Source organism: Vulpes vulpes, chromosome 2, assembly GCF_048418805.1.
Source record: "Vulpes vulpes isolate BD-2025 chromosome 2, VulVul3, whole genome shotgun sequence".
NCBI lineage: Eukaryota > Metazoa > Chordata > Mammalia > Carnivora > Canidae > Vulpes > Vulpes vulpes.
In genome coordinates this window covers 22,387,492-22,405,496 of record NC_132781.1, presented here as the reverse complement: position 1 = coordinate 22,405,496, position 18,005 = coordinate 22,387,492, and the positions used below count along the sequence as shown (strand labels likewise).

At 48.1% G+C, this 18,005-nt stretch overlaps 1 protein-coding gene across 1 annotated transcript; it reads left to right on the top strand.

The window, feature by feature from the left end:
• Positions 1-2,047: 2,047 nt before the first annotated feature.
• On the top strand, positions 2,048-16,731 carry PSMD3 (proteasome 26S subunit, non-ATPase 3). Its single transcript, XM_025995747.2, has 12 exons — positions 2,048-2,676; positions 5,284-5,474; positions 7,195-7,332; positions 8,926-9,062; positions 9,790-9,980; positions 10,152-10,255; positions 14,095-14,209; positions 14,313-14,432; positions 14,575-14,678; positions 14,936-15,091; positions 16,029-16,079; positions 16,278-16,731. The coding sequence occupies exons 1-12, from the start codon at positions 2,457-2,459 to the stop codon at positions 16,353-16,355; spliced, it is 1,605 nt and encodes a 534-aa protein (XP_025851532.1). The 5' UTR covers positions 2,048-2,456; the 3' UTR covers positions 16,356-16,731.
• The last annotated feature ends 1,274 nt before the right edge of the window (positions 16,732-18,005 follow it).

Here is an 18,005-nt window from a genome sequence, read left to right as displayed (position 1 = left end):
CCTGGGTTGTGATCCTGGAGACCCAGGATCGAGTCCCACATCAGGCTCCCTATGGGGAGCCTGCTTCTCCCTCTGCCTGTGTCTCTGTCTCTCTCTCTCTCATGCTCTGTGTCTCTCATGAATAAATAAATATTTAAAAAAAAAAGAAAAGAAATGCAGATAAGTTAAAAAAAATAGTACCCAAGAATAAGACTGACCCATAACTTTTAAAAAGAAATTGTGATAGTATCTTATTTCACCTTTCCCTTCTCTGCCCTCATTTCAGGGTGGTTGTGGGAGGAAGTAATGTGGGCTTGCCATATGGACCTGCAAATATGAATATTGCAATCTTATAAAACCAGTGGGTTCATACCATCCTCCTCTGCCTAAAGCTGGGTTTTAACATCTTTCACTAATTTCTTTCAAAGTAGTTTTATGAGAAGAACAATTTCTCCAAGGTTTTTGGCCTCAGGACTCAGACTCTCCCCATTCTTAGCCACCCCCTCCCCCGGCTAGTTCCCTCACTCAACAAGAATTCATGATCAACTGCCAAAAGCTTTGTGTTAAGCCATCCTCCCCCATTCTGGGGCATCTTCCAATGCCTCACTATATTGCTCAAAGACATCCTGAGTAATTATCTGCTGACTTGGTTGTTTTTCTCCTGTGATGTATACTTAATAAAGAGGTGAGCTAACACCTTAACTATCCAGAAGGGTAACTTCATAAGGATGAACAACAAAGCTCATCTGTTTTCTGTTTTCTTCCTTTACCCTTCTCGCCCACCTTCAGTTAGATTGGCGTTATGAAGAAGAGGCTTTAATGAGTTTATTCCAGCAATGATTCAAAAGTCCTGTTATCCATCCCACAGCCCAAGGGGGAAGAGAGACAGGGAAGAATTGGTCAAGACACGTTCCCTAAAACCGGAGAAAACATTTTTCCCTTCAGCAAGCAGTTGTTTAGTGCAAGGAGCTATTTGCTGCAATAGAATGACAAAGGGGAGACAAGGAACACCCTCTCTATATATGAATATAAAGAATATGATCAAAACATATTCTCTGCCCTTTATACCCTTATAGCAGAGCTAGATTGTCTTGTAGGGTCTGACCTGGTTTGAAATGTAGGACTTCTGGGACGCCTGGGTGGCTCAGCGGTTGGGCATCTGCCTTTGGCTCAGGGCTTGATCCCGCGGCCCCGGAATCCAGTCCTGCATTGGGCTCCCTGCATGGAGCCTGCTTCTCCCTCTGCCTGTGTCTTTGCCTCTCTCTGTGTGTCTCTCATGAATAAATAAATAAAATCTTTAAAAACAAAACAAAACAAAACAAAATACCTTAGGACTTCAGCTACAGGAGAGAGAAAAGTTTAAAGATAGGGAGTTTTTTATTTTGTGTCTCAAGTGGTTGGAACCTCCATCCTCCTCCTGCAGAATCACTGGAGAATTCCTTTGAAAAATAAGTGGACAGAGTTTCTGGTCCAATTTCCTTCCCCTGGGGATTCTTAGATTCCCTTTAGGTGCACTATTACTCTGCTCCCCATTGCACTACAGTGTGCTTGGATGCAAACAGGCGCCCCTAAGCCTCTGCCAATAGGAACTTCCACCTGCTTTCCTCACAATACAGGGCAGAGCAGGGCCTCCAGCAGGCTACATTCTGAAGCTGTTTTTAACAACTCCGCGCCCCGAACGTGCTAGCCTGGGCCGTACAAAGAGCGGACCCGTATATTTTATACTGGAGTGACTGTCCACAGGCGCACTCTCGCCCCATCCGCACTCCCAGGCTGCAGGGATTTTATGCCTGATTCACAGCACTTGCAAAAATCTGACAAGGAAGTCTGAATCCCAGTTCGGCGCTCACATCCCTCTTTTTTGCAGCTTCCTCCCTCGCGCCGGACACACTGGGCGGCGGTTGAGTACCAGCCTCGCGAACCGAGACCCAGACCCCAAGCTGGGGGCCGGGAGGCAGGCGGTGGCTCAGGCTGAGCGTCTGGGAGCAAGAAACCGCACAGCAACTCATGACGTCATTACGCCCTGCGTGGCTATAGGCCTCACCCGCTCCACGCTGGTTAGAACGCTCTTGGGAGTCTGATGTGATCCAGACTGGAGCCTGAGGGGCCATCTCGTGGACACGCACGGAAATGCACTCCGGAGGAACGTAGAAGAAACTCCACACGCTGAAGCACTCCAAAGAACAAGGGGCAAACCCATACTGGCTCCTCCCTGCTCCTTCCTCGAAGATCCGCCTCCATCCTGCACCTCGGCCGTTGATTTCTTTCGCTTTTGTGGACTCGGCCTTCGGCCTGTCGGGCCTGGCGTTTCCCAGAAGGCCCAGCGCCGGGAAGAGGTTTGCAGCTGCTCCGTCATCGTGCGGCCCGTCGCGAGCCCGCGCTTGTGTGCAGGCCCGGCTCGGTTCCTGGTCTCTGGTGGGAGGATTCACGCGAGGCCCCGGTCTCAGTCCCCGGGCTAGGCCGCGACCCCGGGCGCCATGAAACAGGAGGGCTCGGCGCGGCGCCGCGGTGCGGACAAGGCGAAGCCGCCGCCGGGTGGAGGGGAACAAGAACCACCGCCGCCCCCGACCCCCCAGGATGTGGAGATGAAAGAGGAGGCGGCTGCGGGTGGCGGGTCAGCAGGGGAGCCTGACAGCAAAGCGGCGGCGGCGGCGGCGGAGCACTCCCAGCGAGAGCTGGATACCGTCACCTTGGAGGGTACGAGAGCCCGGGCCGGGGACGTGCCGTGTTCACGGATGACAGCGCCCGGGTGATCCAGCCTGTCCTCGGGACCCCAGCGCAGCTTCCGCCACCCCCGATTCCTTAGGATCACCCCCGCTGCCCGCCCCCCCCCCCCCCCACCCTGACACTCCTGACCCCGGCCCTAGTAACCTCCTCTCCGGGCTCCGGACTCCTCCCTTAACACACCTCTTCTCTCCCCCTACCTGCGTTGAATCTAGTAGGTCCCACTGGGCTGGTGGTCTCCCTCCATCTTTTAAGTCCCCTCTGACCTACTCTATTTACATCCTATTCTAACACCCCCACATGTGATTGGTCCCTCTAGAAACCAGTGTTTGTATTTATGGTGTGAAGGGGTCAGGGCGATGCCCATGAATTTTAAGACTTTACAGAAGTTTTCTGTTGTCTTATCTACGCCTGGCAAACTCCCTTAAGAGAAAGAAGCCTTTCTACTCTTTTCTGTAATTAAGGTGCCGTTGCTCTTTCTCTCCCTTCAAGCCCTTATTTCTGTTCCTAAAGAGTTTAAAAACACATTACAGACTTTGGGTGTCATCCTTGAGTTCCTAATACATTCATCCTGAACTATGTAAGTCCCCCCCCACCCCCCATTTCTTTTCTCCTAGGTGCTCATTCCCTAGGATTGTTCCTCCAAGTTCACGGTTCACTTTTCTCAGAGCATCCTGTGGGCATTTGGAGTGAGCAGAATGAGAGCTTCCCACTGTGAACCTGGTGCTGTTTTCCCAGCTCTGGCTCAAGCGGTTTATGGTGTTTTCTCTCTAATTGCATGAGAACTTTGCTCAAAAGCATTGAGATAAGCCAAGTTATCCTCCTGGGTGATGTGTTTGAGGATGTAATGTTGACTGCATCTGCCCCTGTCGAAAGTTGGGCAACAGGCTCAGTTTCTAATCAAGATCCTCTTACCTAAAATGATGATACCCGGTGGCAAAGGTGCTACTGGGCACATACATATGTTTCTTATAAACACTTCATTTTGTTGTTAGGAAGGAATTCATGTTTCCTTGTAGAAATTTTGGAAAATATCAGAAGCAGGGAGTAACATGAACCATGATTAACATTTTTTCCTATGAATTTTTGAGCTGCTCTCATGCAATTGAGATCAAGTTATACAGACAGTTTGGAAGAAGGCCTAACCAAATACAGATGGTTTTGTGTGCTTTCATCTAACATATCTGTAAACATAGCATTCAATTTTTTCCAGAAACATTTATTGACTACCCAATGTAGTGGCTAAGCATACAAACTCTGGAATTAGTTTTTTCATCTCTATAAATGAAAGTATAGTACCTACTTCATTGGGTTGATGTAAAGATTAAGATGCTTAGAACATGTGCCCAGCACATGATGAACACATAGCAAACCCTTTGTAATGTTAGCAGTTATCATTATTGTGCCATTAAGGGGACCCAGGCACCCTATACTATGTATACAAAGTTAACTAAGAAACTACCGATTTAGAGTGTTCCCTTACTCCTGGACACTTCAGTTGTGTCAGTTTTTTACATTATAAATAGCTTTGCAACGTCATCTTTGTGGCCCAAGTTTTTAACCTATCTTTATGATTTATTTTTTTGGTATAGATTCTCAATATACCTGAGTTGAGAGAGTAGATCTCTTTTAGAGTTGAATACGTAGTGTCCAGAGAAACTGTACTGATTTACAATATACTAACAGAAATGTTGTGTTCACCCTGACTCTATGTTAGGATTTTTTCTTTTTCTTTTTCTTTTTCTTTTTCTTTTTTTTTTTTTTTTTTTGAAATTTATCTATCATAGAGAATGTACAAACGCACAAGCAGGAGGGGTGGAGGGAGAGGGAGAGAGAATTTCAAGCAGACTCCATGCTGAGCATAGAATCTGACATAGGCTCCATCCTAGGACCCTGAGAGCATGACCTGAGCTGAAACCAAGAGTTGGACACTGACTGCACCACCCAGGCACATCCACCCATGTTATGATTTTTTAAATATTACCAGTTTGGTAGTTGAAAACATTTCCATTTGCAATTATTCAAATGCTACTGAAATATATTTTCATGTCTGTTAGCTGTCTTTTTGTATTGTCTATTTGTGTTTGTTTTTACTTATCCTAATTTATGCAAACTCTTTGTAAGGAGTATGACTCTCTGATCACAGTTGCTGCAAATATTTTTCTTTTGTTTACACAGATACTCAGATTTTTTTTGCAGAGTAGAGCCCATCATTCCTGTGTGTTTGTGTGTGTGTGTGTGAGAGAGAGAGAGAGAGAGATTTCTCCATATTGTTTACATTTAGAAAATAAATCTCCACGTGTTTGTCTTGTTTTTTTGTTTCTTATGGTTGCTTTTCCTTTCTTCTTTTTGTCACCCTCTACCCTTTCCCTTACCCCAGCTTTTTTTTTCTTTGTCTCTTGGTTTTGTCTTAAAATCATTGTAGGCATCTCTTAAGTATTGTTTAACCATATTAGGCAAAAGAAGTGACTGGCTACATCTCGCCCTTTTATAAGAGGTTCCCTAGACCACTTGCCTAGAGTGGTGGGAGGAATAGGAAGAGTTAGAAGTAACATTTTTCTCTTCTGTGGTCTTCCATAGATATAAAAGAGCATGTGAAACAGCTGGAGAAGGCAGTATCGGGCAAGGAGCCTCGATTTGTGCTGAGGGCCCTGCGGATGCTGCCTTCCACATCACGCCGCCTCAACCACTATGTTTTGTATAAGGCTGTGCATGGCTTCTTCACCTCAAATAATGCTACTCGAGACTTCTTGCTACCCTTCCTGGAAGAGGTAAGTGAGTCAACCACCCCCACCCCCCAGCCCTCAATGTAATTGTTTCCCATCCTAAAGACCTGACTTATTACCTGCTATAGCTGAGTAGTGAAGCAAAAAGCAGGCCGTTTTAACAGCCATTTGTCCACTAACAAGGGAACCATCCTTCTGCCTTGTAGTGTCATTCTTCTGAATCAGGGGAAAAGAGCTGGGAATCAGGACCCTTCCAACCAAACTCAGTTCCCACTGCTCCCCAGCAGAATACTCTCCTCCAGTTGAGTGGTGTCTCCATTGTCTTAAGAGAAGGTACCACCACCTCTCTGCCTCTGAAGCCTCACCATGGAGGACATATAAAATAGTGATTAAGAGCACAGGCTCTGGGGACACCTGGGTGGCTCAGTGGTTGAGCATCTGCCTTTGGCTCAGGGTGTGATCCCGGGGTCCCAGGATCAAGTCCCACATCAGGCTTCCTGCATGGAGCCAGCTTCTCCCTCTGCCTCTCTCTCGGTATCTCTCATGAATAAATAAGATTTTAAACAACAACAACACAGGCTCTGAGGTAGAGTTGAATTTGAATCCCAGCTCTACCATTTGGTACCTGTGGGACTTGGACAAGTGAGCTAACCTCCTTATGTTTCATTTTCTTCCTTTGCTAAATGTGGCAAACAGATTTGGGGGACAAAGAGGTGGAAAGGAACATGTGTAAAGCTCTTAGAACCGTACCTGGCACATAGTAAATGCTGATGAAGTTTGTTTGGTGCTGGCAGCGGACTCTGTGTCAAGAAAGACTTCTCCTTTTCTGTCTAGCTATACAATCCCCATTATGTCCAGGTCCTGCCCCTTCTCAAACCTAAGTGTCCCTTCAGCTATCTCCCTAAAGCCATCGTGGACATGGGCTATTCCATAGAAGAGACTCAAAAAAATCCCTTGAGGTGGAATGGTGAAGAATTTATTGTCTGGGAAAAGGGAAAAGCACTCTTCCCCAACATCATCTGGGAAGAAAAATTTTAACCTGTATATTTCTTTTCTTTTCAAGATTTTATTTATTTATTCATGAGAGAAACTGAGATGGAGAGGCAGAGATACAGGCAGAGAGAGAAGCCAGCTCCATGCAGGGAGCCTGATGTGGGACTCGATCCAGGGACTCCAGGATCACTCCCTGGGCCGAAGGCAGACGCTTAACTGTTGAGCTACCTAGGCATCCCTAACCTGTATATTTCTAAATACACCCCACATGTTTCCCTTTTGAACTGTTGCACATTATCCCAGTTTTGGTGACTAGATCTTATAATAAGTATGACATATATGTCAGTTACCCCCAAATTTCCTTTGTTCCTACCCCCCAAAAATTGGATCTCATTATTCTTGATCTCATCTCTAGTATTATAGTACTTTATTAAATTCTCTTTGATAAAATTTGCAGTGGTTCCAAGTGTGGTGGTTTAATCTCTCTACTTAGATTGTAGGCTCTTTGAGGGGTCCTTACATCATCCTTTCCATCCCCATTATGTTCTATGAAGATGTCTGTTTTACTTCTCCAAGCCTTTTTTTGTTTCTACTGCCAGCCTCCTTGACTTCCTTTGGAAGGAGACTGTGCCATCTTTATTTTTATATCCCAGCACCTAGAAAAATCTTGCATATAGTAGTGAATATTTGTTGAAATGCATCGTGAGTGAAATACATTCTTGGTTGGTTGATCTGACTGAGCTTTTCCACAGTAATTCATGGTTTCTCCTAGCCCATGGACACCGAAGCTGATTTACAGTTCCGTCCCCGAACAGGAAAAGCTGCATCAGCACCCCTTCTACCTGAAGTGGAAGCCTACCTACAACTCCTCATGGTCATCTTTCTGATGAACAGCAAGCGCTACAAAGAGGTATCCAGGACCAGTGAGCGAGAATAACATGCCCCAAGCAGTGCATGGGGTTGGTGGGAGAGAATGTCTCTGGTGAAAAATTGAAGAGAGTCACTGAGTTCTTAATCGTCCCCCTAGACTCTTCCCCCATGTAGAAACATACCTAACCCCACATCCAGGGATACCCCCTTAGCTCCTGTTCAGATACCATGGGAAGGGGCTGGCAGCCGCCATTCTGTGCTTATCTGTGGCACAGTACCAGTGCAGTGGATTCTGTTTGGAAAAGGAGATTTGGAGACAGAAATTTGACTTCAAATCCTAGCTGTATCTTGGACAAATTAATTTCTCCTGGCTTTATATCAGATGGGAAAAACAATGCCCAACTCACAGCATCACCATTGACATTAAATAAAGTACTACCACAATGATCTTCATATAGTAAGCTCTCACAGTATTTCAGTAATTGGCAGTTCTTTTCATGGGACTGAACAACTCCATGGATACTGTACTGCCACTGCTTCCTCCAGTTGGGGCCAACTTCTTTGTCAGTCATAGCCACTATGCAGAAAGCACACTCAAGAAATGACTCCAAGGTCCAGGATGCATGGGTGGCTTAGTCAGTTAAGCATCTGACTCTTAATTTCGGCTCAGGTCATGATCTCAGGGTCATTGGATCAAGCCCCACATTGGGCTCTACGCTCAGCTGGGGGGTAGGGGAAGCATCTACCTGAAATTCTCACCTTTCCTTCACCCCCACTCTGCTCTTGAGTGTATGCACGTACCCACCTGCGCACATGCTCTCTAGAATAAGTAAATCTTTTTAAAAAAGAAAGAAATGACAGTTCCCTCTGCTCCATCCCTGTTTTGTTTTTTCCTTGCCTTGCCACAAGTTGATTTTTGTGTGTTTTTAGACTAATTCACCCCCTATAAAGGGTGCGATTCAGGGGCACCTGGCTGGCTTTCAGTAGAGCATCCAACTCTTGATCTCTGGGTAGTGAGTTCGAGCCCAACATTGGCTGCAAAGATTACTTAAAATAATTTGATTGGATGCATTTTTTAAAAGTGTAGGGCTCAGTGGGTTTTGGTATGTTCACAAGTTGTACAGCCATCATCACTGTCTAATTCCAGAATAATTTCATCACCCCAAAAAGAAACCCCATTGCTGTTAGTAGTCGCTCCCTATTCTCCCCTCACCCCAGCCTCTGGCAACGACTCATCTACATTTTCTGGCTCATGGATTTTCCTATAAATGGAATTATGTAACACATGGCCTTTCATGTCTGGCTTCTTTGACTTAGCATAATGTTTTCTAGGTTTGTCCATGTTGTAGTGTGTATTCAGCCCTTGTAATGGATGGATGATATTCTGTTGTATGGATATGCTGCATTTAACTTCTCCATCCGCTGGGTGATAGACACTTGGGTTGATTGTTTCCACTTTTTAGTAATTCTCAGTAATGCTGCTGTGAACATTTGTGTACAGACTTCTATGTGAACATACGTTTCCAGTTCTCCTGGATTTATGCCTAGGAGAGGAGTTCCTGGCTCATATGATAGCTCCTTGTTTAACTTTTTGAGGAATTGCCACTTGATTCTCTTTTCGCCGCCTCCCCAGGCACAGAAGATCTCTGACGACCTGATGCAGAAGATCAGCACTCAGAACCGCCGGGCTCTGGACCTTGTGGCCGCAAAGTGTTACTACTATCACGCCCGGGTCTATGAGTTTCTGGATAAGCTGGACGTGGTGCGCAGGTACAGGTGGCCAAGGTCTGACCCAAGGTTAAGAACTGTCCCCCAGGCTCTTCCCTATACTTCAATCAAGGGAGGACTGATCAAGGGTAGGAGGATGGGCTGGAAAACACTTCACTCCTCTGTTTAAAACTTGTGGCGGCTCCCCATTTTCCTCAGGGAAAAGCTGAAGTCTTCATGATTGCATGTGAGTCCCGACGAGGTCTAGCCCCTGCTCACTGCCTGCTTGACTCTACCTCTCACTGCTCCCTGACTCACTTCTCAGCCACACTGGCCTCCCTGCTTTTCTTGGAGCCAGCCGGGCACGCTCTTCCCTCTGCTCACAATGCTCTTCTCCCTCCTTCAAGCCTTTGTTTAATTGTTAAGTTCTCAGTGAATCCTACTCTGACCAAGGTACTTCAAATGGCCACCCATCCTTCTTGCCTCCTGTGTTCCCCATCACACTTACCCTGGTTTCTGCATAGTCCCGATCTTCTGTCATGCTCCCTAAGGCACTTATTTATCACAACTGTCATCTGTCTCACCTATTTGAATGTAGAGTTAGTTGTGTCCTTTTTGTACACCCAGAATAGCGCTTCACACCACAGGCACTCAATAGTTAAATGTTCAGTGAATAACCAGAAAGGCAATTTGTGTCACTCTTTTTGGAATTGAGAGACAATAGAGAAGTCAAAGCCATTCAAAGAGTTATTTGAGGTGTTTGACATCTTTTTCATTTTCCTTCTTGAAGCTTCTTGCATGCCCGGCTCCGGACAGCTACCCTTCGGCATGACGCAGATGGGCAGGCCACCCTGCTGAACCTCCTGCTACGGAACTACCTCCACTATAGCTTGTACGACCAGGCTGAGAAGCTGGTATCCAAGTCTGTGTTCCCTGAGCAGGCCAACAACAATGAGTGGGCCAGGTACCTCTACTACACAGGTGAGCAAGGGGCCCCACCCCTCAAGTCAGGGAGTGTGTCTCAGGTTCACGTGATGCAAATTTCCTGAAAATTTAGTGTACTTGGTGCCTGAGGGGCCCATTTTGGCACTCTGGTTTGTAGGGGGCTTTGGATGACACCATTCTTTGATCCACTCTCTTTTCCACATTCAGGGCGAATCAAAGCCATTCAGTTGGAGTACTCAGAGGCCCGGAGAACAATGACCAACGCCCTTCGCAAGGCCCCTCAGCACACAGCTGTCGGCTTCAAACAGACGGTGAGCAGCAGCTCTCATCCCTTCGATGCTTACTCATCTGATAATGCTTTAGTTCTCTTTCCCTACTTCGGGGCCAGGGAAGGCATCCTCAACCTTCATGATCCAGAGGTTAAATTGCATGTCCATTTGTGTATAACATTGATCAGAACACATTAAGCAGACACTCCCTGCACCTCCAGTGGTTTATATTCAGAGGACTCTCCTTCGTGGATGGGATTAGAATATTCCTGATTCCCCAGCACTCCTTACAGTCATTCCAGGCATGGACCTGGATTGCGTTGAGAAATCCCAGGCTCTTTACTGGTCCCTCACATGCCCATTTGAGAGCAATGTTTTCTGTGGCCCGGGAACCAAGAAAATCCCCAGGAGGCTGACTGATTCAGGTGTGGATAAGTCTTGGTCACCTAGAGCTGTCAGTCACCAAGGCTTTTTCTGAGTGCTGACCTTGGTGTTGGCACTGTGAGATTGCAAAAGATTATTACTCAGAAAGGCTTGAGGGCCTGTGTAAAGTCACAGAGCCTGGTAGCCACAATTTGGACCCTGCTTTCCCAACCATGAACACCTATTTCCACCTCAACTTGACCTCTACCTCCTAATGAAAGAGAACAAGATGGGATCCCTGGGTGGTGCGGTTTGACGCCTGCCTTTGGCCCAGGGCGCGATCCTGGAGACCCGGGATCAAATCCCACGTCGGGCTCCCAGTGCATGGAGCCTGCTTCTCCCTCCGCCTATGTCTCTGCCTCTCTCTCTCTCTCTCTCTCTCTCTCTGTGTGACTATCATAAATAAATTTTTTTAAAAAATTTTTAAAAATTTAAAAAAAAAGAACAAGATGAAGATGACTAAGAATGACTAGGTCAGTATAGTCAAGTTCAGAAGTTGAAAGAAAGGTTTGGTTTTGGTCAAATAATTAAAGATACCTTAAAGAAAAAGTTAAATTTAATCTGGTTTTTGAAGGTGGGTAGAATTTTCACAGAAGGGAATGGCTTTTCAGACATACCATGATACATGTGCAGATTATTAGATTGCTTACAATATATGACATACACTAAAGTTCCTAAAAATACACATAATCAACATATAAACTGTGCAGTGTCTGGAGAGAGGTGTGGGGTAAATCAGAGTTCTCAAATCAGACTTTACTATAGATGGATAAGGTTTCTGGGATTTCTGTGGTGGAGCCAGGTGGCAGGAACAGAGAGAGCTGGAGTGAGATCTTTGGCCAGCAGACTGTTGACGAGGAAGCCAGAAAAGAGATGGAATGGTTGCTTGAGAGAGGAAGAAGAGTTGGGGGAACTTCCACCCACAGAGACTTAAGCAAATAGGTGATAGGCCAAGGCCTTGGAGGAGCTAAAGAAGGGAAGGGTTAAAGAACACAGGTAGAGAAGCTGACTTGAGCTAAAAGCAGGGAGGCGGAGAATGTGTAAAAAGAGGCCTCAGCTTTGAAGTGGAGTCCACAACAGAACACTTTGAAAGCTTATCCATCCATAGTAAAACCCACATTCTCGCCTTGGGTGATCTCAGCTCAACGCTGACCTCCTGGTGCTTCACCAAAGTCTATTTCTAACTGTCTTAGTCTGCTGGGGCCATCAGAACAAGCTACCACCATCTGGGTAGCTTAAGCAACAGCAATCTATTTCCTTATAGTTGGGGAAGCCAAAAGTCCAGCATCAGGGTGTCACCATGGTTGGTTTCTCCTAAGGGTCTCACTCGTAGACGGGCGTCATCTTTTATTCTCTTAAAACTGTCTTCCTTCTGTGCATGACTGTCTTAATCTCTTGTAAGGACACCAGTCATTGGATTAGGACCACTCATATGACCTCATTTTCCTTAATCTCTTTAAAAGCTCTGTCTCCAAATGCAGACATAGCTTGCTTTACTGCGCTTTTTACACATACTATATTTTTTATAAATTGAAGGTTAGTGGTGACCCTGCATTGAGCAAGTGTCTTTGTGTCACATTTTGGTTATTCTCGCAACATTTCAAACTTTTTCATTATTATATCAGTTATGGTGACCTGCAATCACTGGTTACATGATTTGTTGAAGGACGAGATGATAGTGTTTTTTAAGAAAGTATTTTTAAATTAAGTTATGTACATTAAATTATTTTTTTTAGGTAATGCTGTTGCACACTTAATAGAGTACGGCATGGCAGAAACCTAATTTTTAGGTGCCCTGGGAAACCAGAAAGTCACGTGACTAGCTTTAGTGTGGTATTCGCTCTATTGCGGTGGTCTGGAACACAGCCCATGATTATCTCTGAGGTACTGAGGGGTTAGCACTTCAACGTACAAATTTGGGGTTTCACAGTTCAGCCTGTGATACTAATTCTGACCCCTCTTAATGAACATCAGACCTACGAATCTAGCTTCCCACCACACATCTCTGTATAGATACTCCTCACACTTAGCTTATCAAAAATAGACCCCTCTGGGTGCCCCTTACCAGTCCTTCCTCCTGCTCTCACGATAAAGATAGGAGCTTTGGAATGACCCCAGACTCCCCCATCCCGCCCCACTCCTCCTTCCCCATCACTCAGTTGTCTGTTGATTTGCCTCCATGTCTTTTGTATTTGTCTCCTTTCTGGAATCACTGGCGCCCTTGTTTGAGCCAGTAGCATCCCTGGTCATCGTCTTCCCCTTTACGAACCCAGCTTTCACACACCTGCCTGACTAACCAGAGCACTCTGCCTTGTCCAGGAAGCTTGCATTGCTCCCCATTATCTCCCCAATAGGGATGATAAGTTTTGTGAGGTAGTCAGGCTGGGGGTTATGAGGACACTACTGCTGCCACTGCCGCTGCTGCTGCCACTACCACCCATTTTAGGGACTGGGAAATTGAGGGCTTGGTTGCTCTGCTTTTCCTAGTTAGTGAGTGAAGACTAGCATTCTGTCTCCAAACTCTGAACTCAGCCTGGCATTCAAAACCGCACATCCCCAGGCTGGCCCAGCATCCCCCATAACCTTCCAGACTTCCTTGAGACATGTGCTACACTTGTCCGGTCTGTTCATTTGACTAAAACATCCTCCCTCCTCCCCCTGCTTCATCTGAATCCTTATAGCATGTGTACAGCATGTGTTAACTTCTGCCTTTTCCCTGGGTTTCCCATCACTCCTAGGTTACTCCAGGGAACAGGGCAGCATCGTAGGTGTGTGGGGGTGAGTGTGGGCACGATCTTATAACCTCTTGCTTCCATCATGACTCTTGCTTCGTCTGTGGTCCTGTCCATCCTGCTTAGTGGGCGGCTCCTTCATTGCTGGCATCACCTCCCCCATTGTGGTTTTCCTCGCTTGGTGCTAAATCCACAGTAGGCAGCATCTAGAAATCCCTCACAGTTCTGTGGAGAAAGAAGGGCCGGGTTTTCCCACCAGCCTCCTGTACCCTACCCGGCTGCAGCCCATTCACTGAGGTTCTCCCAGTCTCCTCCTGTGCTTCTGCCTCTACACGTTCACCTCCTCTCCTCCAGCGACCAGCACCGTGGGCCAACTCCTGTCCCATTCTCTAGCCTCTGGGCCCTGCTCCCCCAGTGTTTCAGAGCCACAGGACCCTCCCCTCTGGCCTGTACCTCAGAGCATTGCCATTGCAGAGTGGCGTGCAAGTGGAGTGGCAGTTGAGATGGAGCTTAGGGCTCGGCATGGTCAGAGGGGCAGCTTTGACCTGGCTGCCAATATTCCCAGTACCTGGCTCCCGGGGGCATGCCCAGCTCTACGTGGGCCTGATTGCAGTACCATCTTCCCCATCTCGCAGTGTGTCGGACTGCACTGAAGCCCCGTTTCTCTCTCTCCTCCCTCCTGCTGGGGCTCCCTGCCCTTTGTGTTCCTGTGTCGCACACCACCAGGTGCACAAGCTCCTGATTGTGGTGGAGCTGCTGCTCGGGGAGATCCCAGATCGGCTACAGTTCCGTCAGCCTTCCCTCAAGCGCTCGCTCATGCCCTACTTCCTTCTGACCCAAGGTAAGGCTGGTCCCGCTCACAGAGCTTGCCGAGGTCTGACACTGTGGCCTCTTCAGTGCATTTGCCCATTTGTGTCATCTGATCCACTCCTCTCCCCCTCCAGCTGTCAGGACCGGAAACCTAGCCAAGTTCAACCAGGTCCTGGACCAGTTTGGGGAGAAGTTTCAAGCAGATGGGACCTATACCTTAATCATCCGACTGCGGCACAACGTCATTAAGACAGGTGTGGATCAGAGTCTGAGGGCCACTGGAAGAGCAGGACCCAGATGAGGCTTCTGCAAGGGATGGGCAACCCTAGAGATATCCGTGGCTGGGTGAAGGGGCTGTGTCTACCCTGCCCACCCCAGTGCTGCTTTCTCCCCCAGGTGTGCGCATGATCAGCCTCTCCTATTCCCGAATCTCCCTGGCCGATATTGCCCAGAAACTGCAGCTGGATAGCCCAGAAGACGCAGAGTTCATTGTTGCCAAGGTGGAGCTGATTCGGAGATGGCAATTGCCACGTTGCTGCCACATTTCAGGGGATGGGAATGGAAGGAGATTGGCCAAGGGGGAGGGCATGGTCTTTTCAGAGAGTGCTGGTCTTACAGTATGAAGCCAGGAAGTTGCCAGAGAGAATGTGTACATGAGTGAGTGTGAGAGTGTAAGGAGGAAAGGGACAGGACAGGGTGTTCTTGGATTTAGAAGATGGGCTTTCTGGTGACTTTGTATCCCTTTGGGGGCCTGCAGGCCATCCGGGATGGCGTCATTGAGGCCAGCATCAACCATGAGAAGGGCTATGTCCAGTCCAAGGAGATGATTGATATCTATTCTACCCGTGAGCCCCAGCTGGCCTTCCACCAGCGCATCTCCTTCTGCCTAGATATCCACAACATGTCTGTCAAGGTGAGAAGCCCGGGCTGCAGAGGGGATTTTGGCAGCATCCAAGGAGTCCCCAGAGGAGACTAGCCTTAGTTCCTGGCCCATCTCTGTAAAGTCATTAAATGGCAGGGCAGGGGGCCCCAGATGGAGCAGAGAACTCGTGAGCCTGTAAGACCTTCAACAGCTTCTGAGGGTATGGTTGCCAGGGAGGACTGGATGGATTCAGGGAGCAGGGTTCTAGATTTGCTTCCAAATTTGAGTCACTCACTTTCTCTGAGCCTCTGTTTCTCCATCCGTGAAGCTGATGATGAGATTACCTGCCCTGCCTGCTTCAGGGCTGATGACATTAAATGCAGTCACTGTCTCCAGGCACCTAGTGAAGCCTAAACTGTGGGGAAGGCAGGATGGGTATCTAGTTCCACAAAAGGCTATGAAGCCCTTATCCAGTGGCAGACACTGACTTGGGTGCTGGTACTGTGTGCCAAGTATTTCCTGGTCTCTTCTTGCCCCAAGAAACTGGGGATATTGTTGCCTTGCTTTAAATCAGGTAAATGCCGTGCTCAGAGAGAGACAAAAGGCCCTTTGCAACCTGGTCCCCTGTGTCTGTAGCCTTACTTCCACCTGATGCACCCTCCTCTCTCCTCCCCCTCCTTGTTTTTCTTTCTCCCCCCACCCCCCAGCTGGCCCCACTGAGCTCAGGCCAGGCGTTTTCACACATTGAAACCTCTGCCTGGAATGCCCTTCCCCCTTTCCCCCACCAGTCTGTTCCCTCCCTCCTTTCCCTCCTCATTTAGCATGCTATAGTAGTAATTTGCCTGCATGCCTCGCTCCCCACTAGACCAAACTGGAGAGCGAATGACCTTATTCCTGTCGTGGTGCCTGGTACACAGAAGCAGCACAATAAACGTATGTTAAGTGCGTGCCTTCTCTTCATCTTACTCCTCTCTCTACTGTGCTTCAGGCCATGAGGTTTCCTCCCAAATCGTACAACAAGGACTTGGAGTCTGCAGAGGTAAGGTGCCTTTTGCTTTGGACAAGACCGAAAGGTCAAGCTTTCCTCCAGAGAGGGAAGAGGGAGGCAGTTTCTGGAAGGGCTCGGAGCTGCTCTGAAGCTTTGTGTTGTGGTCCCTGCCTTGGGGTGGCTGGGTGAAACACTGTGAGAGCCCCCTGGCCCCCAGCAGCCCAGCCCTCTCCCCACCTCTTGCCCCAGGAACGGCGTGAGCGAGAGCAGCAAGATTTGGAGTTTGCCAAGGAGATGGCAGAGGATGATGACGACAGCTTCCCTTGAACTAGGGACTGGGGGCGGGGGGTGAGTGGGGACTGGCTCTTTATCTTCCCCCTCAGGGTCCCCTGCCCAGGGAACCGGCCCCTCTCCTGTACATGTCTCACAGACTGCGCATGTGCAGGGCGTGAAGGGTGCAGGGAGCCAGCCACCCCCACCTTCACCCCAGGACCCCTCCCCAGCCGGTGACAGCACACGGTGGGCAGGAGGTGGGCAGGTGGCCTCCCCAGGGCAGGGTCCTGGCTACTGATACAGGCAGCAGGATGGGAGGGGAGAGCCCTGTGCTCTCCAGAGAGCTGGGGACTGGAATTGGGACATGGGTTGGGTTGTATGTTTTTTGAAGCTTCAATTATGATTTTTAAACAATAAAAAGTTCTCCAGAGTTCTTTGTGCATCATTTAACGACACTGCTTCGCTTTCACACCTATGGGTATTAACAGACCCAGATTTTTCTTGCTCTTGGGGAGAATGGCCCAATGTAATCATCCAGTATGACCTTGGTTGAGGATGAAGCCAAAGACAGGGTGAAGAGGTGATCTGTCACGAGAAGGGCCTCTCCTATCTAACTGGCTAGCCAGTATTGGGCAAGTCACTAAACCTCTCAGTCTCCTTCCCCACATCTGTCCAATAAAGGACTAGACTCAGTGACCTGGCCCTAAAGTTAGAAATCTAGACCTCTTGGGCAGCCCAGGTGGCTCAGCGGTTTAGCGCCGCCTTCAGCCCAGGGCGTGATCCTGGAGACCCGGGATCCAGTCCCACATCTGGCTCCCTGCATGGAGCCTGCTTCTCCCTCTGCCTGTGTCTCTGCCTCTCTCTCTATATCTCTCATGAATAAATAAATAAAATCTTAAAAAAAAAAAAATCTAGACCTCTAGATCATCAAAGAAAAACTGGGAGTCTAGCCCTCAGGTGAGGTTTGCAGAGGAGAGAAGGGGCTCTGATAAGTCTGCTGCAGTTGGAGGAGAGCAGGGCTTTCCCCAGTTAGCCCTTAAATACGGAAGACGGGCTCCTCCCTGAGAGCAGAGTGGGGTCAGGCAGGAGGGGGGACCCTGTGGCCCCTGCCCACTGACACTAGCTGCGGATGGTGAGGAAATGTGTCTGCCTAGGTCTCGAAGTCTCCTGGCCACTAACAGTGGTAACTCCCCATCTTGGGCCATTGAATTATTGCTACGTTCTCTGCTCCTGCCAAGCGCTCTGTTACCTGAACACAGCCTTGTGGGTTTCTGCCTCTACTTAACTGTCTTCCCTCCCCTGTGGTGCTCTGGCTCTCCACCTCCTGGATTTCTACACCTCCTCCAGGCTTCCTGCCTCACAGTGATTTATTCCCCTGGTTTCTGGAACACTCGAGATCAGATACTCATAGGAGATGGTGTGAAAGTCTTACCTTCCTAACTAGTTTGTAGGTTCTTAGAGAACATGAGGCATTTGTATCCTCCCTGGGCTTTGCCCAGTGCGTGGCACACTGGGTTCAATGAAGTCTTGTTTGTTAGAGGAGGTACACTCTCTCCATCACAACTGAAGATTTTCATCCCCCAATAACCCTAATTTCCATTAAAGGCATGTTTTAGACTAGCCTTGCTTTTGTTCCTCGTCCCATCCCAGCCATGGTCACAGTGATCTGGCATTGGCCACTTCCTTTAAAAGAAAAAATTGCCA

Coding starts and splice junctions, on each gene's coding strand:
- PSMD3 (XM_025995747.2), top strand. CDS start 2,457: ATGAAACAGGAGGGCTCGGCGCGGCGCCGCGGTGCGGACAAGGCGAAG. Junction 14,210..14,312: donor CTACTTCCTTCTGACCCAAG/GTAAGGCTGGTC, acceptor CTCCCCCTCCAG/CTGTCAGGACCGGAAACCTA. Junction 14,679..14,935: donor CAGAGTTCATTGTTGCCAAG/GTGGAGCTGATT, acceptor GGGGGCCTGCAG/GCCATCCGGGATGGCGTCAT.